Below are 22,256 nucleotides of genomic sequence, written 5' to 3'. Positions count from 1 at the left end.
GTTCCCAAATTGAATTCATTCCACCCAACACCTACTATCCTCTAAGAAGAACGACTTCGGAAAGATACGTATGTGTATGAAATAAATAACCACAGTATTTTCTACACATGTTTAAAATTTTAAAAATATAATTAATTTATTACATTAAATTTATATAAGCACAGAACATACTTGTAATGTACCGATAGTTCATAGAAGCCTCTTGCCTCTTAAAAAGTTTGTAGTCATGTTAGAACAGCTGGAGACTATAAAAATGATTCGAGAATAGTCTAACCTTTAAAACGCTGCAACCGTTCCCCCCACATGCCTCAAATTGAATAAGAAAATGACCTTTTGATAATTTGAGCCAAAGTTAGCTATAGTACCAAAGTCACACTTATGAGAATTTGGTAAGCCCCATTGCTGAGATGGGAAAATGACAATAACATTATGCATCCTAATTCAATTCCAAAACATTACAAGATCCATTGCAGATTTGAAAATACAATTAAAAAAAATCCAGAAATTAATGCTTGGGTTGGGAAGAATCTGTAGCTCTGGCTCTGCGTCGCCGTGAAGAATCAGCTATTTGGTACAAGACAGGAGTTGTCTCCCACTTCCACCCTCCCTTACAATGTTCCCGAGGGTCACTGTAAATAAACAAATGGTTAATGAAGCTCTCTTCTTCTCATTCCACTTGACCGTATTAATAGTTCGAATTGCATAAAGTTTAAAAAAGCATCAATTAAATTAAATAAGATAGTGGTGATGCAATCAATGGAGCCTCGTTGAAATAGATTTAAAAAAAAAAAAAGACAAGGACAAAATGTGGCAAGGTTTGCTCATTGCAACAGCCAAGAAATTAATCTAAGCATGCGTAGGAACTTAACCTGACTTTCATGATGGATCCTTTGGCAGCAAATACTATACAACATATACAAAATATGAAATAATGAACTATATAATAAATGCTATTGTTGACTCCACAGTTGTACTGATGAATATTGTCACTTTGTCAGTGCCCCTCCCCATTAAACTTGATAAGGTGAGTGTGACCTTTGCAAGTTGGCAAAAGTATAGTTCATAGGTCGGGATAGATCATCATTTGGTCATTGAACCAAAAAAATGACAGCTCTATTTACGCGTCATGAGGCAGTAGTTTCATGGTTCTTTGTCATAATGTCATGGACTAGTACCTAGTTACTGGTTATGGGCATCACTTGCAATTGTAATTATAACGCATATATAAATAACCTTTAATTGAAACAGAAAAGTCGAATTAGTTGAGCTAATTCAACCATTTGGTTTATAATATAAATTGTAATGGTGATTGGTGGTAGGTCAAAAGACATAGGCTATCACATTCCCTGTTGCCACATCTAAATAGAATCATATAAGCGACAAGAGAAGACATACTAATCTTCTGTTTATGGTATTCCTTTTTTGACTTGGTTAACGAAGATTGGGAATAATATTGTCAGTTAGTCATTGGATTGGACTCCTTAAATAATCTGTCCAAATTGAAATGTTTTTTAGCACTTGAACTTTTGTAAAGTTGTGTTGTGCTGGTGCCATAAAACCTGCAGCACGGCAATCCGTATGTCATATGATTCTATGTTGCAACAAATGCGCTACACATATTGACTTGTTTTTAATGGCGTACAAAAATCTTGTACATTCTTTTGAAACAATAATCAGCTACCGCTGCATTATAGCAAAACAAATTATATAATTCAAAAGAAAACAAATGGATAACTTAAAACTTGATTCCATGAAGATAAGCCACAGACAATGATCCCTCTGTTTCCATCTTTTAATTAACATCTTAGTTAAATACGGAATTTATAACAAAATTATATCGTAATTCTAACCAAAATAATTTTCCATTGGTTTTACAAGTTTACATTTTATATTATCTCGGAAACCAAAATTTGGTATTCAAGGAGTGAACTGCCGCACTTTTTGACTGTATAGTAACAAATAGAATCATATACAAATTATCATATGAAAAAGTACCAAATGAAAATTATTTTGAATATAGAAGCATAAAGAAAACTACGTTTGGCAAGTCACTGGTTTTTACTTCAATTTTCAAAGGTCTTCATGTCTTCATAATAGATATGATGATCTACACTCGTTATTACACAAGATATACATGAGATATTTAAGAATGTGGTGTATCGATGATGCTGAAAATTTCAAAAGTGGACATTGAAGTAGTTTGGAATATCTCATAAAAGCATTATGAATTAGCCAAACTGAATATATAAGATTGGAGTCACCTGAAATCTCACAGTTATGACCTTTTACTGAAGCATATATGTATACAATGATTCCAAATATTGGTAGGATAATAATCATTTGACATGTCTTAAGATATATAGACTCCAAGCGAAGAGAGACAAAAAGAGAAAAGGGAAAATGATAGATGAAAAGAGAGAGATAAAAAGGAGTGAAAAATTAAAATGGGATAATCAAGATTGATGATATTGGTGAATGTTACCACTTTGTACCATGCGAGGAAGCCTTGGTAGGAATTGCTTATATAGATTTACCACATAAATTAAGCATTTTTCCTGTGTTACGGGTTTGTAGCATTGGATGAGGTGTGGGTTGTTTCCAAGGGTACACTCTGTACAATTCTCATCTTCAATAAAATTTACCCGTATTAGGAACGAATGGTTCAAGGAGTGCTTCCGAATTCCAATTTCTTATTGTTATATATTCTATGAAAATGGTGAACCTTTATTAAAAATAAATAAAGGTTTTGATTAGCGTATTATTATGATACTTGCTGAGATGGCTTGTCGTGAAGAGAGATTAAGCCTGAATACACATGCTCAGTTTGTCGTCAAACTTCATGGATGATCATTATTCATATTTCTTCACGGAGGGCTAATCTAACAGCCAAACTTGCAAACTGCGTTGCTAAGGAGAGAATCAAATCAATAGGGGACGTCAAACAAGAAGAAAACTTTCTCTACAAGCTATTTCCTTTTAATTTGAATAGAAGCAACCACGAGCTATGGTAAACAAAATATAATTTAAAATATAAATACCATCTGAACAATAAGTTAAAGTATTGATTGATAAAATTTCATCATGATAATAGTTATTTCATTTCACCAGAACTCGGGCCAGATGCTTGATTCGATAATCAAATAATAAGATAAAGTTAATAAGGAATTACGTACCATGCTCGAAATTATAGTCAATAACCTTTTTTCTTGACAACTAATTTATGACAAAATTCAAAATAAAGAACAATAACAAGAACTTAAAATTTTGTATGAAACAATGAAAAGTTAGGTGAAGAACAAGAAGGCGAATGATTCTCACTATATCATTGCCACAATATCAATAATTGGGAAGCCCATACACACGCATGTAAACGACCAGAATATCAAATATCCTTCTAGATAATGATGATTCATGATCCATGACCCATGATAAAAACATTGGCCTGTTCTATGTGCTTTCTCCTCCTCCTTTTGATTCCTCAAAGGAGCAACAGTACGAAATAGAACTTTCAACCAATTCATTTTTCTTAAATAAAAGGAACCATAAAACTAAAACTAACACTGCCTGGCTCCATCCTGTCTGCCTATTTTTTTTCCTATCTAAAAGATAAATATTTTTTATTTTAAGAAAATAAAAAGTGGGAATTAGAGCAAAGTTACATTGCAATTCTTCGCCTTCCAAACTGTGCAGATATGATATGACCTCTATCAACTTCACGGTTCATACAGACCAAGGAGTGTTAGCTTATGTGGGAGGGTCTTTTTCTTTGTCAATAAGGGTATGTGGATGTTGGTGTTTTCCTCTTGAGAGAAAGTTGCGAACAAAAGGATGTGTAGTGAGTGTGTAGAGCCCATAAAGTAGTGTTTTCTTCTCTTCATTCTTTTCTCTCAATTCTCAAAGTACAACTCAGAAGAGAGAGTATGAGAAAGAAAGAGAAGGAAGGAAGAGAAGTATGGAAGAGAGAGATGAAAGAGATTGGTATATAAGAGGAGAGGGCCCAGATTGGTTAGAGAGAGAGAGAGAGAAGAAGTTTCGGCTAAGCAAATGCGTTTCTCGGCCGGTGATGGGCCTTTTTCGACTTACGCTTTGTCCCCATTTTTGGTAAGACACAAAACTCTCCTTTTCTCTTTCCCATAATAATAATCTATCTATTTAATTATCTTGTAATTGTAATTGAGGATTAATGTTTTTGTGTTCACCCTACAACGTAAATCATTGATTGATGTCCCACCCCAACAGCTACAACCTCATGGATGGTTGATGCTGACGGTTTTTTATGCAGTTTTTGGCCGGTTTGTGTGACAAAAATCCTGTCAAATACATCATTGTTTTATTAGATAGATGACATCCCTTTTTCATGAAAATTCTTCCAATCAAACCATCATTCATTTCTTAAAAGATACCCTTCTTTCTCTTATAACATATTTCACCCTTTTAATTTATATAATGTATGATTTTCAATTGAGTTTTTTTAGCTAATTATTTTTTAAAAATTGAGAAAATTTATTTATTTTTATTTAACTCTCCAATTCTTATTTCTTGCTTAAAATTTTTAGCTATATATATTGAAAGTCATATATATATATATATATATACTGTTTTAGCGGATTTTCTGCATGTGAAATTAACCCTCGTGTTAAGGACAATGATTCAGTAAAGTCCAGTCAGTCAAAAGTGACGATTTCATTATTTGGGGCTTTGAGCGTCTCAGGTTACAAGAAAAGTTTGTTTGATATTACACTTTATTTCCTTCATAACGCACAGCTATTAAGTATATATTTATTCACATTTAAATAAACTAATATGTTATAAATCTTATTTTTGAAGGGAAACACACCTTTCAAAATTAAAAATAATGATAAAATTTAAGCATTTTTAAGAAATACAAAATATAATTTATCTTCCTATTTTTTTTTCTTTACATAAGCTATTTTGCTTATCCAAATGTTGACTGGATGAGAAACGTGCTCATTCAATTTGCATTGTTTAATTGCACAGTGTGAATGAGATTTTCATTGAACTGAAGTTGGTAAAGGCAGACAACATCTGACGCTCACCGTGTTTACTGGAGATTCCACTTTCCAGCAAAACGAAAAGCCTTAAGAAATCATCGAACTCAACAATACCTTAACAAGCAATTATAATTATTAAATATTATATACTTATTTAATAATTTATTTATCTGCATTTTATCGTCTATTATGTTTATTATTTTTCTCTTTTTAAATGTAGACATCTCCATAAATATCTACAAAACAATTTTCATTAACAATACAAGACAGGAGAAGCTAGCACGAGAGGTAATCATTTTCTTTGACTATGAAGAAATGACGGTGTTGTGCCTTCCACTTCATTGGGCAATCCAACACGCCCAGCCCACTGTTTCTTTATATACAAATTTAATTTAATTATATATTTTATTTAAAAAATATATATTATTAGAAAAAGTTTAAAAAAAACTTAAAACGTATATACACAGAATAAAATTATTAACTCAGAGAAATAAAAAATAAAAATATATTTATACATAATTAAGACAGATGTAATTTCGTGAATTCAAATACCAATCAGCTAATAAAATAACTTCTCTATTACTAATAAGTGATAGTCATTTTCAAGATTTTAGAATAATAGAATCTAGAACTTCCTTCTTATTCAAAACACTATTAAAAAATATAATTTTATTTTTATGTAACTACAATTATACATAATTTTAACTTTATAAAATTAAAGTGTAATAATCTATGGTTAAAATTTTTAGTTAAAAATAAGATTTGATAAAATTTAGAGTTAAGAAAAAATTAATCCTCCAAATATTTATATTTTTTCAAAATTTAATCTTTAAAAAAAATCTTTATATTTTTTTATCAATAATTTATTATCTTGTTATGTAACAATCAAGTTAATTAACATAATTTAATTTAAACATAAAAGACGAGAAAGGTCGGTAATAAGATCATATTCTTTTTTTTTTTTTAAATAAAATTTTATGTTATAAAATTAAATTTTAAAAATATAAAATAAAAGTATAAATATTGTATTAATATTTATAAATTTTATGTCATGTTATATTAATTAACTTAAATATTACTTAAATAAATAATAATAAAATTAATAAATCATTAATAGACTAATCATATTTAATATATATATATATATATGACTTTATTTTTTAAAAATTAAAATTGAAGAGCTAAATAAAAAATTCTAAACTTTTTTTAAAAAAAGTTAAAAACTTATTTAAACCTAAATTAAATATAAAATTGTCAATTCAATTAAAAATTGCTTTACTAAAGTTAAGTTTACACATAGGTATTAAAACTGAATCAGCTAATTAACTTGAAATTGATCTGCTCACTTGTTTGGACAGTCCAATATTAAAAATTAGTTTCAATTGGTCTTTTCATTTTTTTTCTTTCTGTTAAATTTTTATGTGTTTGTTTTAAAAATATTTTTTGAATAAATACAAAAAATATATAATATTATTACTATGTATAATTTTGTCGTATTTTTTATGTTATAGAACATGTAATATGATCTTTTATATTAATTTTATTTTTTTAAATTGATTTTATATTTTGTATATTAATTTGTTTTAAATACATCATATAACATTTTAATAATTTTTTAATTATTACTAATTTAATTCCATTTGAATTATATTTAAATTAATAGATTATAAGATAATATTTTATCGATTTAATATTCAGTTAAATTATAAAAAAATTATTTTTGCATGCATTTTCCAATTTAAAACACTATTGACTCTTCAAACAGTTTCTATAACCATCACAAGTCATGGCAGACACCTAAACATGGATTTGGAACCAAACACGTCTAAACTGAATATGAATCCACGAGGGTCCTCTAAGGTACCTTTTTATTTCCATGCATCAATAAAAAAAAGAATATGATCTTCTTATAATCAATGGCAGAGATCCACACAACACAAAGTATTTTGAGAGAACAAAGCAAATAACATGCGCTTATATATATTATAAGGTTTAATTTTATTCATAACTCATACTTTATAATAACAATAATCATGACTAATGTCTTAAATAAATTTTTTTTGTTTTAATATTTTTATTAAAATCATAATAATGCATTCTCTTTATAATTTTTAATAAAAGATATTTATTAATTTCATCCTCAATTTAAATGTAAATATAAATAATTAAAACTACCACAATTCACTCTTTAACGTAATATTTATATAAAATAGAAAAATAATGGAAGTGCATTTTTCCGTTTTAATTACAGTTAATTTTATAATTTTAATGGCATATATTAAAGCAATAATATTATTATTATGTTAGGTGATAGCTATAATGTTTATAAGATTGAAAGAGCACTGTATATTCTTTTTAAATTAATAATTATGATTTATTTAATATCGTAAAAATTAAAAAATATTTATATTTTTAAATAAATTACTAAAATTATTATTTATTAATATAAAATTCATAGTTTTTATTATTTTACGTATAAGAAAATATAAAAATAACTTCATAATTACAAGCTAGCCTAAAAATTCTCTTATATATATATTATGCTTGGTGTCACTTCTGAATATTCAATGCATGGGCAGTTTGGGTCTGTCCCACTTGGCCCAACATTCATACCTAAAGATGTGGATTAGGAGGTACGTTATGGGCCACGCCCTCCACTAAAATATTCTTCCCGTCCTACAAGAATATGAAATATCATGGGCTTATTTAATAAGGTGAAGTGAAGACCAAAAAAGGTGAAGTGCAGATTTAAATCCGCTACTACTGGGCCTTAATCTGAACATATTTTAAAATCAATAAATTTTAGTAGTACATTTTCTAATGCATTATTTTTAATATTTTTTATGAAGGAAGATCGTTGAAACTCACCAAGCTACGTATTTCACATTCTAATTAATTGTTTATATTTTATACGTAATTTCATGAATTTCCATTAATATAAATTAATACCCAAAAAGGGGAAAATATGTTACTGACAAAAAGGTAAAAACTGAGAAAAGTTCTAAGGAAAAAATGAACCGGAAATGAAAATTCCGAACACCCAACGGGGAAGCCTAACAACAGCAAAGAGCATTAGAGCTGATAGGTAAATCATTGAGATAAGGTCAATTTGCACCTTTCCAATCGGCACACACAGACCCAGATCACATCTTTTTCCACACGCAAGCTTTTTATATACATACCAATCATCATACTCATTCACATTACAATCCTTCCCATTTCACCGTGAAAGGAAAGTATGGAAGCAAATTCATATGCCAACCACCGAATTGCGAGAATCGCCGGTCACCTCCTCCCTCCCAATCCGGAGGTTAGTTTCGTCTTTCTCTTACACCAACAGTTTGTTCGATTATTAAGAATAATATCATCGTTCGATTTTTTTGATGTATTTGATTGAACAGACAGATGATGCTTATTTGAAGCATGGCCGTTGCCGTGCCAAAGGTGGTGCCCCTGGATTCAAAGTGGCCATTTTGGGTGCCGCAGGTGGCATAGGACAACCTCTTTCCATGTTGATGAAGATGAACCCACTCGTTTCGGTTCTCCACCTCTATGATGTTGTCAACACCCCTGGCGTCACTGCTGATATTAGTCACATGGACACTGGTGCTGTTGTAAGTTCCTTATTCCTTTTTTCATTGGCATTATAGGAATTGGATTTTACAAAAATAAGTTGATTTGTTTTTCTGAATTTTATCTAAATTAATAAACTTGCTGTGGTTGACCTTGTGCCACAATCTAGATTTGTGAAATTAAGTTGATTTTTTCAATTCTGGTTGCATTGCTTGCTGGCATGACTAAAAGGGTTGGTATTTAGGTTCGAGGGTTTTTGGGGCAGAAGCAACTTGAGGATGCACTTATAGGCGTGGACTTGGTGATTATCCCTGCTGGTGTTCCCCGCAAACCTGGAATGACAAGAGATGATCTCTTCAATATAAATGCCGGAATTGTTAAAACGTTGTGTGAAGGAATTGCTAAGTGTTGTCCTAAAGCGATTGTCAACTTGATAAGCAATCCGGTTAACTCCACGGTCCCAATCGCAGCTGAGGTTTTCAAAAGAGCTGGTACTTACGATCCCAAGAGACTTTTGGGAGTGACGATGCTTGATGTTGTTAGAGCCAATACGTTTGTGGTATGTGCTACTTCTCTCGAAATTAGTATGGGTCTTTATAGTTGCTGGATAAATAGGATAGTGAATTGACTTTTATAATGTCAACTGCAAGAAAATCGCCAGTGTAGCATTTCTGTTGTTTTGAGTTTTGACCATGCTTATGCATACTACTTAATTATAACCATCTTTGGGTAAGTAGAGCTGATCTGCTCTTTTGTCATTATCTTTTGTATTCTGTAGTGCTGTTTCATTTATTGTATATGCAAAAGGCAATAATTTCCTTTGGACCCCTGTAATTAACATTGCTAGCTTAAAGAAAATTAAAACAATCTTTGAAATACCTGTGCTGGCACTGTGATTCTCATATATCACCACTACTAAGGTGTATACTACAGGGAAGGTGATTGAGAATAAAGGATTAATAGTCAATACACGTAGTAAGGAAATCAAAATGGGGATAAAAGAGAGGGAATGCTCATGCTAATAGTTTTTAGCATAACTGAATGCCAATTTGGCATGTGATTTGGTGTGGCAGAAGGGAATTCAATCATGGAAAATGAAAATATAACGGTGAAGGATAGGAAATGTGAGGTCAGACAGAAATTGAGTAGGAAGTGTAGAAGATATGCTGGTTCCTTGAAGAACCTGTGGCATTGTCCTCTATCTTGATTTTTCTTTTTGTTTTACAGAGAGTGAGAGATACAATCTGTAATCCTTCTTTTTTACTGTGGTATCAGTTTCAGAAGATGGAATACTGGTTTTGTTAATACTGTATCACTCATACCAAATTCCAGTTTCTGCTCATCCATTTAATAATCTAGATTTTGTGGATTTTTTAACATATGGTTGAAATCTGGATCCCATAAAGTTTCTGTACTTTTAGCTCTCTCGTATTATTTTTTAATCTTATATATGGAGTTTCACTTCATTCATTTTTACCTGTTGGGCATAAAACTGCAGGCAGAAGTTCTGGGTATTGATCCAAGGGATGTGGATGTCCCAGTTGTTGGGGGACACGCTGGAATAACAATTTTACCTCTACTTTCTCGGGTCTTCACCAAAACTACTACTCATTTTTAATGGTTACCATATATGGTTTTGTATGCCTAAAAATGTTATACTTTTTACCTGACAAAATCACCCATTTATCAGGTTAAACCTCCTTGTTCTTTCACCCCAAAAGAAATTGAATACCTGACTGATCGCATACAGAATGGTGGAACTGAAGTTGTTGAGGTGAACATCTATATATTTACTTCAATCTCAATTATTAACATTCCAAACTCCAATCATTACTCATCTGTCAACTGTGAAGGTCCTAATGATAAACATATTACATATTATTTGGGTTGGTTTAGGCATTAGATGATTCAAATATTACCAGGGCTCAGACGTAAAAACACTTTGCCCCCATTCTTTACATTTATTTCACTTGGTAGTAAGCAATTCTACCAAGCCCTTGGTTAATATATTGATCAAGTGGCTTGCCTGGGAAGTTTTATGAGGAAAGCTTTTCTATATGCAGGGAAACTTACACGTGAGTAATTTAAGTCTGAAAGTAATGACTAATCTGTCTTAGTGAATGTATCCGTTAGTGTCCTTTGGCAGTAACTGATTACTCCATTGCTATGGATTATCTACAACATCAGAATTTTGATTTTTACAGTCTTGTAATTTTCTCTAGGCCAAAGCTGGTGCTGGTTCTGCAACACTATCAATGGTTAGTATTCTATTTTTACTTTTGGGTGTGTGTGCACACGCTTGTGATTGTTTCCCCTTTTTTGAAATTTCGGTTATGTCATTTTCTTAACATTCATGACAAAATCATTTTGGTTCAAGTAAACGTAATATCAAACATGTAATGAAGTGCAGGCATATGCTGCAGTAAAATTTGCAGATGCATGCCTTCATGCCCTTAGAGGAGATGCTGGCATCATTCAATGTGCATATGTTGATTCACAGGTATACACAAGCCTCTCTTACTTAAAGATCATCTTAGAGTTGCTAATATGCTATCCTTCCGCCCCGTAACATTTTAGCAGATTGTAATGTTATGTTGACATTGCTAGAGTCTAAGCTTGATTGAATGTTTTCTTAAGAACTAACAAAGTCTATCATAGGTGACTGAACTCCCATTCTTTGCATCAAAAGTACGACTTGGCCGAGGTGGGATTGAGGAAATTCTTCCTCTTGGTCCCCTGAATGATTATGAGAGGTATGCAGTGATTGCTTACAAACGAATTTCTTATTCATACAGGTGAAACTGAAACATTAGAGTTTATCAACTTTTACATTTATTTCAACAGGGAGGGTTTGGAAAAGGCCAAGAAAGAGTTAGCAGCAAGCGTGGAGAAGGGCATTTCTTTCATCAGAAAATGAGAAGTTAATGATTGTAAGACCTGAAAATAAATGGTAAGATTGTTCCGTGTCCGTTGTGAGATCACAATTTTTGAATTAGTTATTTGATATGTATGAATCTGTTTAGAACTATGTAATAAAAGGATAGTATTCTATGTATCATCAAACAAACAAACAAGTAAACGAACGTGTAATAATTGCAATACTGGATTCCAATTATGTGGGATCAGAGAACAAAAATTATGGACCAGACCAGATCCAAGAGCAACCACTTTTAATAAACTCTGCCAATAACGACCAAAAACAAGGAAATTCTGCCAAACAAAGGGCCTTACGTTTACAACATGTGGATTCCGAGGACAAAAGTTTTGGGCTTTTTATGCAGGGCTTCATACCATTAGACTAGAATAGATACTTGTGGGCTTTCTCTTGAAAAAAAAAAAAAAAGATATTTGTAGGCATTGTTTTAAAATTTTAAATTAGTTGTCATAAGTTTATTATGTTGACTTTAAATTTATTTAAATCATTTATTTGTTATAAACATTTGACATGTATTATACTTTATAATTAATTTATTATATTAAATTTTGTTAGATATTTTATTTGTCGTGTTTTATAATTAAGATATATAAAACAATTTTATTTAACTAAAATGTGAATAATGAATTTGAAGTATCTAGTTACTCGTGAAAAAATAGAACATTAAAAATAAACATACAAATATGATTTAAAAAAGCATTGCCTTTTTAAAATGTAGGTACAGAAACGTGTTATTTTATTCCAAAAGTGAACGTTAATGTTAGCATTAACTGTCAAAATCCTCATAAAACAAAATTGAGATGGAACTTGTTTGAAAAGGTGAAAGATTATATAATTGTTTGAGAGGTTACCTGGTGTTCGTCTCCCACCGAATTTGCAAATCTTAAGAGTTGTAGAAAACTTTAGGGCACAGGAAAATCTGCTCTGCCCAAAATGCTTAAACAGGTGGGATTTGGGAAATCTTAAATTGGTATTGTATTCAGAAGGCCATGTGAAGTCATCATCAAAGTCCACAGTAATCTTTTACTGCTTTCTTTTTTCATATATATATTTTTCCTATTATTTTGTCCAGTTGTTGAAAGAAAATTAAAATATTTTTATCAATAAATAAGTAAGAAAACAAAATATATAACTATGATGATTAATTTTTATAATTTTTAAGTATAATAGCAATTTTTTTTATTTTATCTTTATTTAAGGAGGTAATCTTTAACAAATGTACTGTAAATATTTTTAATATTTCTTAATCAAATAAAAAAATAAGTCTGAATGAAGCAAAGAAAGGGCAAGAAAGGTGTTTGCATTCTCAACATTCACGATGATCAGTATATAAATAAGTTTGCAAGAACGTGCCTTTGAGTGAGTAATTATAAGTTTAATTATAGATCATTTTGATTTTATAAAAACATAAAAATATTTTTTTTATTTTTTAAATTAAAATTTGTATTTGACGTTTGTATCGGTTTACTATCCTGGGAAATTTGTAAGATTTTGATAAAATTTCGTATGATTATTAGCAAAAAAAATAAAATCGTACGATTATTTGTTAACGACAATCGATAATATGTCAATAACTAAACAAATTCACTAATAAAAAATTGCTGATATTTTATATCTGTTAATAATTTATGAAATAATAAAGGGAGAAAATTGACACACGCTAGTTAATATTTCAAAAAAATTGTAACACAAAATGAAAATGAAACATCACGTGCTCACTCACTGGCGATAACACCAACATACAAAATATATCTATCTATGTTAAGCTTTGCTATATCTTCCTATATTTTATAAAAGTAAGTGGAGTATTAAATAAGAAAAAGCTATACACTTATTATTTTGAAATCATAAAATATATTAAATAATTTTTTATTTGATAATAAGAAAATTTTACAGGAATAAAGATTAAAAGATTTATAATTATTCATGTATGTTTATCTTATAAGCAGGTAACAGACATTAATATGTGATATGAGTTCTGAGAAGAAGGAAGTGAACAGATCTGGTAAACATATAATAACTACTGCGGTTTCTGCAATACTAAATGAAGTCAAAGGAGAGTAATGAGATGGAACAGCAATAAAAGGGAGATCTTGTGGGCAACCACACAACACAAATAATCAATCACTCCACCTACTATTTGGAAATATATGTCGTGCTGCATCTTCTACTTTTATTGCATATACTTGCACTGTTTCCTTCCCTTCACAAGATATAAGGAACCTTTTTCTTCAATTTTAACCCCCCCATAAATAGAACACTATACGTATACTTTACAAAATTAGCGACATGTAAATCGTACATTTAAAGAAGAGGATATGACTTTTGAATTATGATTCATGCACGAACAATTTATTAAAAAACAAAAGTCTAATATAAATTCCTCTGCCTTTTCTGGTAATATTAGAAACTCAAGAAATCAGGTAGCCGCTAAAGAGAGACGCTAAGATCTTTGCCTCTGCTATTGGGCGTAAGCTAATTATTATCTAATATTTTATCCCTTTCATAAATTAGGACTTTGCCCTTTTGAAGAGTTTTTGTGAAAAGTTCCAAATGCAAACTGCTAAGTAAGAATCTTAGGAAGGAGAGCTCAGCCAATTACTCAAAAACAAAGAATTGCACAGAAGAAAATCCGGAAGACAAATGCTTTCTGATCCTCTTCCTATAGTGCCCTGTCTTTCAATCTACATATCCCAAAAGTAATAATTCCCATGCAACAAGTTATTATAGCATTTTTTCTTTTAATTCTCTTTATTATACTACTTATTTTTATATGTTATTCTTCTTTTCCAATCTTTCTTATAAGAATTATTGTAAAAATATATATAAAAATGGACTTATCTTACGTGTAAATGAGCAATAGGTGCAAGCAAACTGAGAATCAGTGGACCAAACGTGCTAAGTCCCTACACTCCCTCTCCTTGTGAGTTTTGATAGATTTTACGGTAAAGTTGTTTGTCGTTTTGGGACTCATTCAATTTTCAAATTTCACCTTCCGTCTTTTTTCCTTCAATCTTCAATTTTGGGGTACCCAAATAATTTGAACTTGGAAGCCACACCCAGTGATTGTTTTTCGTGTTATTACATATTGGATTTATCTTGCACTCAATACAGCGAAGGAAAAAAAAAACAGATGGGTAGACTTTGTCCTATGCATATGGTGTCTCCGTTGTGGATAGCTTTTTTGGTTGAATTCCATGTTCCAATCTTTAATTGCCCAATCATAGAGCAATAATGACTAGTTTGAGTATTCTGGGGTTAAATTTAGATTGATGAAAAAAGTGATAAAATGAGACCGAATTAATTAGAATGAAATAAAATTGTATTATATTTAAATTACTTAACATGTAATAGAATGGAATAAGATGAAATATATTTTTTATATTATTTTTTTATAAAAATTATTTTTATATGAGCCAATAACAGTTGAAGCATAGTAAAATTAGTTCTACGAAAAAAAAGTCTTTTTATATACAAAATTTATATCCAAAATATTGTTTAAAGAAAATTAAACATTTATCATAATATTAGATTTGTCACTCTATTTCATTTTATTTTATTCCTCATTAGATATTAATGAGGTCCTTTACAGGTGTATCACACTCGTTTTAAGCCGTTTGAGCTTGAGATAATTATTTTTATTTCATTCTTTTGTTAATCTCTGTTAATGTTTACTTTCCCTTCACTTATCCGTGTTCCATCATTCTCTTTAAAGTGATTTGATTGATATCAAGTGCTTTTATTACGAATATCTATTTGTCTTAATATGGGAAATTCAAACTATTCCGGTCATTGTCTTGTATTGTAATCAAAGAACCCCGATCACCGTACAACGTAGCCACTTTTTCCTCACATTGCTGCAAAATCAAGTGTCCTAAACAACCATTCCATCCCGTCGTGGTGGTAGTAGCATGCAAAATCAATCTGTTTGCTTGCAACCTAGTTTTTGGATTTAGAATCAAAAGCATATTATGAGAGGACCCTTGTCCCCTTTTTTCTTTTGAAAAAAAATGGAAATTCTCTAGATTTGAACGAAGGCTGAGAGATATACACAATCACCCCTCAATCAGCCAGTTACTGAAATTTGTCCTTGCTTACCTTTTAGCAAATGGCGTAGGGCAAGTGGTACCAGAAACTTCAATTCCGCGGTAGTCTTTTTCTTTGTTATTATATGTGCACCAACCCTAAATCATAAATCATTTTCGTTACTTCCTTCTAACTCTAACCAAGGTAACCTTTCCTCACCTGACTCTGGTCTGTGGGTAGGGCTATTCAAACAGAGAAATTTGTGGAACAACTGTATTATTATGGTACAACCTAGCCAAGGCATCCCAGGCAAAGGCTTTGGACACATACTAAGTTAATTTCCTACGTACAAAACATCGGTCAATCTTATTCAAAAATAGGTAAAATATACTGTACGAGGTGAAATATGATAACTCCACTAATATAACAAACTAATATTTTGTTGCGTGGTGTTTGGTGGCTTCCATCTAGCCCTCTCTGCGAGGTTAAATAAAAATTTAAAGGCCTTTATTAACGCTGGCTACCATACTTTTGAAGCACTGTGGTCCACTCTAATAGTTCTGGCGGATTAATGCCAAATAAGTTTGAATCTATAAATAATCGATTACAATATTACTCACTTTTTGTTCTCTTTTGTTACCGGGGGGTGGAAATTACATCCTTTTTAACGTCCTAAAGTCTCGTGCCAACTAGTTACTTTCATCTTTTAGCATGAATGAAAAAAGCAAAAGGAAAGGAGTTCCAAACTACTGTAAAAGCCTCGCGGCATGCCCGATTCACTCAGAAATTTTCTCGAAATAAGTTAACATCTTGGAATAAGCTAATCCAAGCCCGAGTGATAAGACTCAGCTCAGGCTAATTCTGCGCCAATCCACTCAGGATTCATCAATAATGTTATAAACCATACAATATACCCGCTGTTTCATACCCAACCCGTTTGTGTCATTGTGTGTCCCTTTCACTCTACCTGTCATTGATCCCCTCAACAAATAATACAACCCATGATGTTTACATTGCTCCCCTTGACCCCTCCTCAGTGTAGGCTCAGAACAACAACAGCCAGTAACATAAAAATTAAAAGCAGTACCACATGATGAAGACAGTGACTTTATAAGAAAATAACCCCCCCACCATTCCTACTGTACAAAACCATTAAAAAGAATTCAAACATTAACACCGTAAGTCAGAAAAACCCCAGCCCCCAGAAGAGAGACAGGAAAAAAGAAGTAACTGCATAAGATTAACCATTCCACACCCAACAGAGCACTTCAAATGCTAAGAAGATCGGGTGGTGGGGATTGGGGTGTGTTGTGATGATCTTTAGAGGCTGAGGTTGGAGATTCTAAAGCGTTTGATGATGACAAAGAGGATTCAGTAATTGTTAGGTCCCCCTGTTTAGAACCAGGTGGCTTTGGAAGTTCTGTCAGTATTTGAACAACCTCACGCATAGTTGGTCTCTCTACTGCCTGTTCTTCAACACACAGCATGGCCACATAGAAAACATGCATCACCTCATGAAGGGGAAGTGAGGGAAGTCTAGGATCAAGAACTTTTAGAACTCCTTCCTTGTTAGAGTCTGTCATTTTCCTGACCCATTGCACAATGTCCACACCATCCCCAAATTCTCCAACTGGTTTTCTGCCTGTTATAAGCTCTAAAAGAACCACACCAAAGCTGTACACGTCGCTTTTCTCATCAACTTTCAACGTGTAGGCATACTCTGCAATCAAACTCAAACTTGTATCATAAACTAAATAAAATAAAGCAGCCACCTTAATTAGAAATAAGTAAAACAAAGACAATATGTGAAAAGTAATAAGTAGTCCGTTTTATCTGACATTTTGCCAATCGCCATCAGTTTCCCGATGTGAATGACTTTAACCTATAACTTCACTATTTATCCACTCATAGGTGGGGATGGGAATTATGGTCAAAGTTCAAACGGTGCAGAGCTACCTACCATTTACTTTCAGTAGTTGGCTTAGAAATAGACTAAATTAGGGGACAAATCAAGATATCATCATTTGTGCACGATAGAAAATCAAGCTAAAGAAAAACCACATAGCAATATTAATTAATTTAGCGGCATCCCCTCAATATCAACACTCTACACCTAAACAGTGATGTTTAGTCAAAGACTCAAATTCTGAACATTGATTAGACGAGCAATTATGATCAGGAAAAGAAAATTTGCCAAAAAAATTAAAGTTACATACAAGTCATCAATTATGTCAAAATTGAACTGTACCTGGAGCTATGTATCCATAGGAACCAGCAATAGCAGACATGCATTCAGATGTTCCGGAATCTTGCAGGAACTTGGCAAGCCCAAAATCAGCAACATGGGCTTCGTGATTAGAATCAAGAAGGATGTTGTTGGACTTGACATCTCGATGAACAATAAGTGGAGAACAATCATGGTGAAGATAGCAAAGCCCCTTGGCAGCCTCCACAGCAATCTTATACCTCGTGTCCCAAAGCAAATGACCACCTTTCTTTCCATGAAGAACCTCACCTAAACTTCCATTGGGCATGTACTCGTAGACCAAAAGATTTGTCTCGTGATTTGAACAGAACCCCAACAATCTAACAATGTGCCTATGTCGGATTCTCCCCAAAGTCTGAATTTCCGCATTGAATCCATGATCATGGGAAGAGCCTCTACTCATAGCCGGAAGTCTTTTCACAGCAACCTGATCCCCATTAGGCATAGTCCCTTTGTACACAATGCCAGCACCTCCTTTCCCTATTATGTTATCCTCCTTCAAGCAATCCAAAACATCATCAACAGTAAACTCCAAACGCTGGAACGCGGTCAATTTCCATGCACGAGCCTCACTGGCCTTCTTCAGTGACCGAGCCTTGAAAATTGCCGCAACAGCAAATGCTATGGAGCATGCAAGCAGCCCAATAACAAGTAACAGCTTCAAAGAAGAAGAGAGCCCTTTAACATGAGATTGGTGTGAGCCATTGGCAACCCCATCCTTGCAAGCACCCAAATAAGGGCCACACAGGTCAGGGTTTCCCAAGAACGACGTGTAGTTGAAGTAGCTGAATTGACCGGTACCCGGAACCAAACCAGACAGATTGTTATACGAAAAATCAACAGAAGTTAAACTCTGCATTGAGGCTATGGAGGCAGGAATGCTACCCACAAGATGATTCCTCGAAAGATTCAAGTAATTCAGTATCCTCATACCAGTTATCTCATTTGGGATATCCCCAGCAAGCTCATTGCGGCTAAGATCAACGAAAGTTAAGAGCTTGCACTTACTGATCTCAGGCGCAATGGGACCCGAGAACTTGTTGTGGCTAAAATCAATCTTTGAGAGCTGTTGCAAGCTCCCAATCTGAGGAGGAATATGACCAGAGAACATGTTTCCATCAAGAAGAAGCTTCTGCATGCTCGAGAATTTTCCAATGGAAGGAGGCAAAGGCCCAGAGAGATTGTTGTTGGAGAGAGTAATCTGACCAAGATTAACAGAAACAGAATCAGCCTCAGGAAACTCTCCTGAGAGATAATTGTCCTGAAGCTCAACCTGAGTGAGTTTTGGAAGTCCAAAAAGACCCTTAGGAATAGACCCATTGAGGAAGTTATCACCCATTCGAATCCGGTTCAAGGATTGACAGTTCCCAAGCGATTCAGGGATTGGACCGAACAGAAAATTCCCCAAAGTTATCAGAGTCTCAAGATGGTTCCCAGTACACAAGTAAGGTGGGAGTGTCCCAGTCAATTTGTTCGAAGAAACATCGACGAAAGTGAGCTTCCCGTTCTTTCCCAAACCCTCGGGAATGTTCCCAGTGAAGTTGTTCTCCCACAGTTGCACCACTTCCAACGCCGGAAGATCCCCTAGAAAGTCAGGAATAGCTCCGTGAAGCTTGTTTCTGAACAGGTTTAAAAGCGTCATGTTCTTCAGCTCGCCGAAGCTCGCCGGAATCTCACCCGAGAGCATATTGTTAGACAAATCCATCGACTTCAGGCTCTTCAGGTTCCCCAGCTCCGGCTTCAGTGACCCCGTGAGCGCATTCACCTGAAGAAACAAAGTATCCAATTTCTGAAGCTTCCCCACCTCTGCCGGAATCTCACCGGATAACCCGCAGTACGCGGCGTCCAGCCTCACCAACGCCGACAAGTTCCCGATCTCCGGCGGAATGCCGCCGGTGTACGTGTTGTAGTATCCGATGTAGAGTTCCCGTAGGCTGGTTAAGTTCCCGATCTCCGGCGGAATGGTTCCGTCGAGCTCGTTGCCGGAGAGGGCCAGGTACTGGAGCCGCCGCAACCGTCCATACTCCGGCGGGATCTGGCCGGAGAAGAAGTTTCCTCCAAGGTGCAAATGGCGAAGATTGGGCATCTCCGCGACGGCGAGAGGGAGTGCTCCGGTCATGTTGTTGTTGTAGAGGTCGAGGAGCTCGAGGTTGTTGAGGCGGGAAAGCTGGGAAGGGAAGGTTCCGTTGAAGACATTGTTGGAGAGGTTGAGGAAGCGGAGGGCGGAGAGGGAAGAAAGCGACGGAGGGATAGGGCCGGAGAATTTGTTGTCGGCGAGGGAGAGGTTGGACAGGAATGGGAGATGAGCAACGTCGTCGGTAAGCGTGCCGGAGAGGTGGAGTCCAGTGAGGTTGAGACCGGTTACGTGGCGGCGAGCGTCGCAGGTAACGCCGAGCCAGGAACAGTATGGGGTTGAGGCATTCCAGGAAGAGAGAACTGAGGGGGTGGCGTCGGTAATGGCTGAACGGAGAGAGAGAAGCGCTCTGTACTCTGATATTGGAGCAGAGAGGGTTTCAGGGAAATGGAAATGAAGAAGGAGAACCAGAAAGAGGAAACGCATTTTGGGTATGGAAGAAGAGAGAATGGAGAAGAGAGTGAGGCCCCAAACTGAAACTGAGAGAGGGAATGAAAGCCTCTTCTCTTATCCTAATGCTTGAAATTTTTGTGTGAATATATGAATTTAACTCTACTTTTTCTATTCTTTGTGAAAAACTGGGCGAAGATAAAGAACTATAAATTTATAGATCAATCATTGACCCACGGTCATTGTGATTGTTGAGGCTTGAGTTGGTGCAGAAACGGTGGATCCACCCGTTACCAAATCTTTTTTTTAATGACCTACTGCTAATAGATAATTGTGAAATTTTATTTGTTGCATGTGTAATGGATGATGCTACTAGTTGTTAGTAGTTAATGTTACTTCAAACTTACTTTAATCAAAGACTATTGATGTGTGTTGTTGGTTATTGAGAGGGAGATCATAAATTCAAGAATCTATTACGGGTGACAATACTTATGTTTGTGATGGTTATTCATCATTAAATTAGTATAAAAATTATATCATTAAAGGTGTCATTTTTAAAAATATATATATAGCAACACCTTATTGAATATTGTGTGACAATATGTGAAATTGAACAAAAAAGAAAGTGTGGCGTTTCTTATATATATATATGTATAAGGTTTAATAAAAAACAATTTTAAAATACCTATAAATATAAAGATAAAAGATCAAAACTAAAAAAAAACTAATACCTGTATAAGAGGAAGAATACAAAAATTTTAAATACCTTACTCTCTTTAACATATGCTCAAAACGTCGCTACTTAAACCCTATCAAATTTGAGCATACAAGTGTGTTTTTCAGACTATATCTTCCTTACTAAATCATTTTTCTGCATGGGACATTGGAGCAACATCAAAATTTTATTTTCAGAAAATACCTTCTTTCCAGGAACTTAACAAAGACATCTTCATAAAGATTAATAAGGAATATATTGAAAATGTAATTTACTATTATAGCAAGTAAGGATTCTATAGTCTGTTTGTTTGCCTATTTTTCAATTGTTGTGGTTTATGAAAATAAAAAGTGTTGCTATACATCGATTGTATTTCAATTGTCTAGTTTTGGCATGATATGGGTAACTTTAGATAATAGTAAACTAGTTTCATGTAGAGAAGGAAATTAAAATCTTTATTGGAGAATTAACTCACGTAGGAATCTAGAAGGTGCAATTAATGGTAAAACTGGATATAAGACTCTGTTTCTAATTTGTTGTGATTAATAAATATTTTTATGTAGTAACTTTTTCTTAGAATACAGTTGCTATTAATGAAAACAAGTTGGACGATTTACTTTCAGCAGTTTCTGGTGCAAAAAATTATTAAAAAATAATATAAATTTTAAGAAAAAACACGAGGTCATAAGTTAATCAGAATTACTAAAAGATAAAAATATATTTTTACAAGTATACTCTATGAACACTTTTCATATAATTTGTCGATACCTTGTATTATTTTATTTTGTTTATTTAAAATCTCTAGGTTTAAATGTTTAGTACATCTATTGTAATTAATGTACAACTTTTGGAATCTCAATAATTTGTAATTTAAATTTAATAAATTTTTTCAGCTGTCGTGATCAAGTGTTTCCATCAGCTTTTATCTAAATAAAAGTTTCAAATAATTAAGAATTAAGAATATTTTAAAAATTTGGAAAAAATAATGAAATGCAAACAAATTTAAAAGATATAAGGTTAGAGTTTTTAAAATAAAAACGAACAAAAAGTGTAATTTAAGCATCTTTCAATAAAAATATGTTTTTCTCGTAAAAAATAACAAAGGTTTATAAAATATAAAATTGACACTGTTATTAATATATAATTTTATCATTTTTTTTTTTGTTTAAAAATGCTGTTTCATCAATACAACATTTGAAAAACCA

At 33.2% G+C, this 22,256-nt stretch overlaps 2 protein-coding genes across 5 annotated transcripts; one reads left to right on the top strand and one right to left on the bottom strand.

Annotated features, from left to right (window-relative positions):
* The first annotated feature begins 7,979 nt into the window (after positions 1-7,979).
* On the top strand, positions 7,980-12,017 carry LOC113868377 (malate dehydrogenase, glyoxysomal). Of its 4 annotated transcripts, none has more exons than XM_027503856.1 (9): positions 7,980-8,322; positions 8,414-8,626; positions 8,830-9,144; positions 10,084-10,173; positions 10,276-10,359; positions 10,808-10,843; positions 10,996-11,085; positions 11,244-11,338; positions 11,430-12,017. In XM_027503856.1, the coding sequence occupies exons 1-9, from the start codon at positions 8,251-8,253 to the stop codon at positions 11,500-11,502; spliced, it is 1,068 nt and encodes a 355-aa protein (XP_027359657.1). In that variant the 5' UTR covers positions 7,980-8,250; the 3' UTR covers positions 11,503-12,017. The 4 variants fall into 4 exon arrangements, with proteins under 4 accessions (XP_027359657.1, XP_027359659.1, XP_027359660.1 ...); XM_027503858.1 differs by having other exon boundaries at positions 8,026-8,322; positions 8,830-9,141; positions 11,430-11,502; XM_027503859.1 differs by having other exon boundaries at positions 8,251-8,314; positions 8,412-8,626; positions 11,430-11,502.
* A 4,278-nt stretch (positions 12,018-16,295) lies between these two features.
* LOC113868781 (leucine-rich repeat receptor-like serine/threonine-protein kinase BAM1) lies at positions 16,296-20,516 on the bottom strand. The gene is made up of 2 exons (XM_027504670.1): positions 17,795-20,516; positions 16,296-17,266 (listed from the first exon to the last, which is right to left on the bottom strand). Exons 1-2 carry the CDS (start codon positions 20,370-20,372, stop codon positions 16,815-16,817), a joined length of 3,030 nt encoding a protein of 1,009 aa, XP_027360471.1. The 5' UTR covers positions 20,373-20,516; the 3' UTR covers positions 16,296-16,814.
* Between the last annotated feature and the right edge of the window lie 1,740 nt (positions 20,517-22,256).

The sequence above is a fragment of the Abrus precatorius genome, unplaced genomic scaffold (assembly GCF_003935025.1).
Source record: "Abrus precatorius isolate BTA unplaced genomic scaffold, Abrus_2018 Scaffold6, whole genome shotgun sequence".
In the NCBI taxonomy this organism is placed as follows: Eukaryota; Viridiplantae; Streptophyta; class Magnoliopsida; order Fabales; family Fabaceae; genus Abrus; species Abrus precatorius.
Note: the sequence above shows the minus strand (reverse complement) of the source record. Positions and strands in the feature narration are given on the sequence as shown.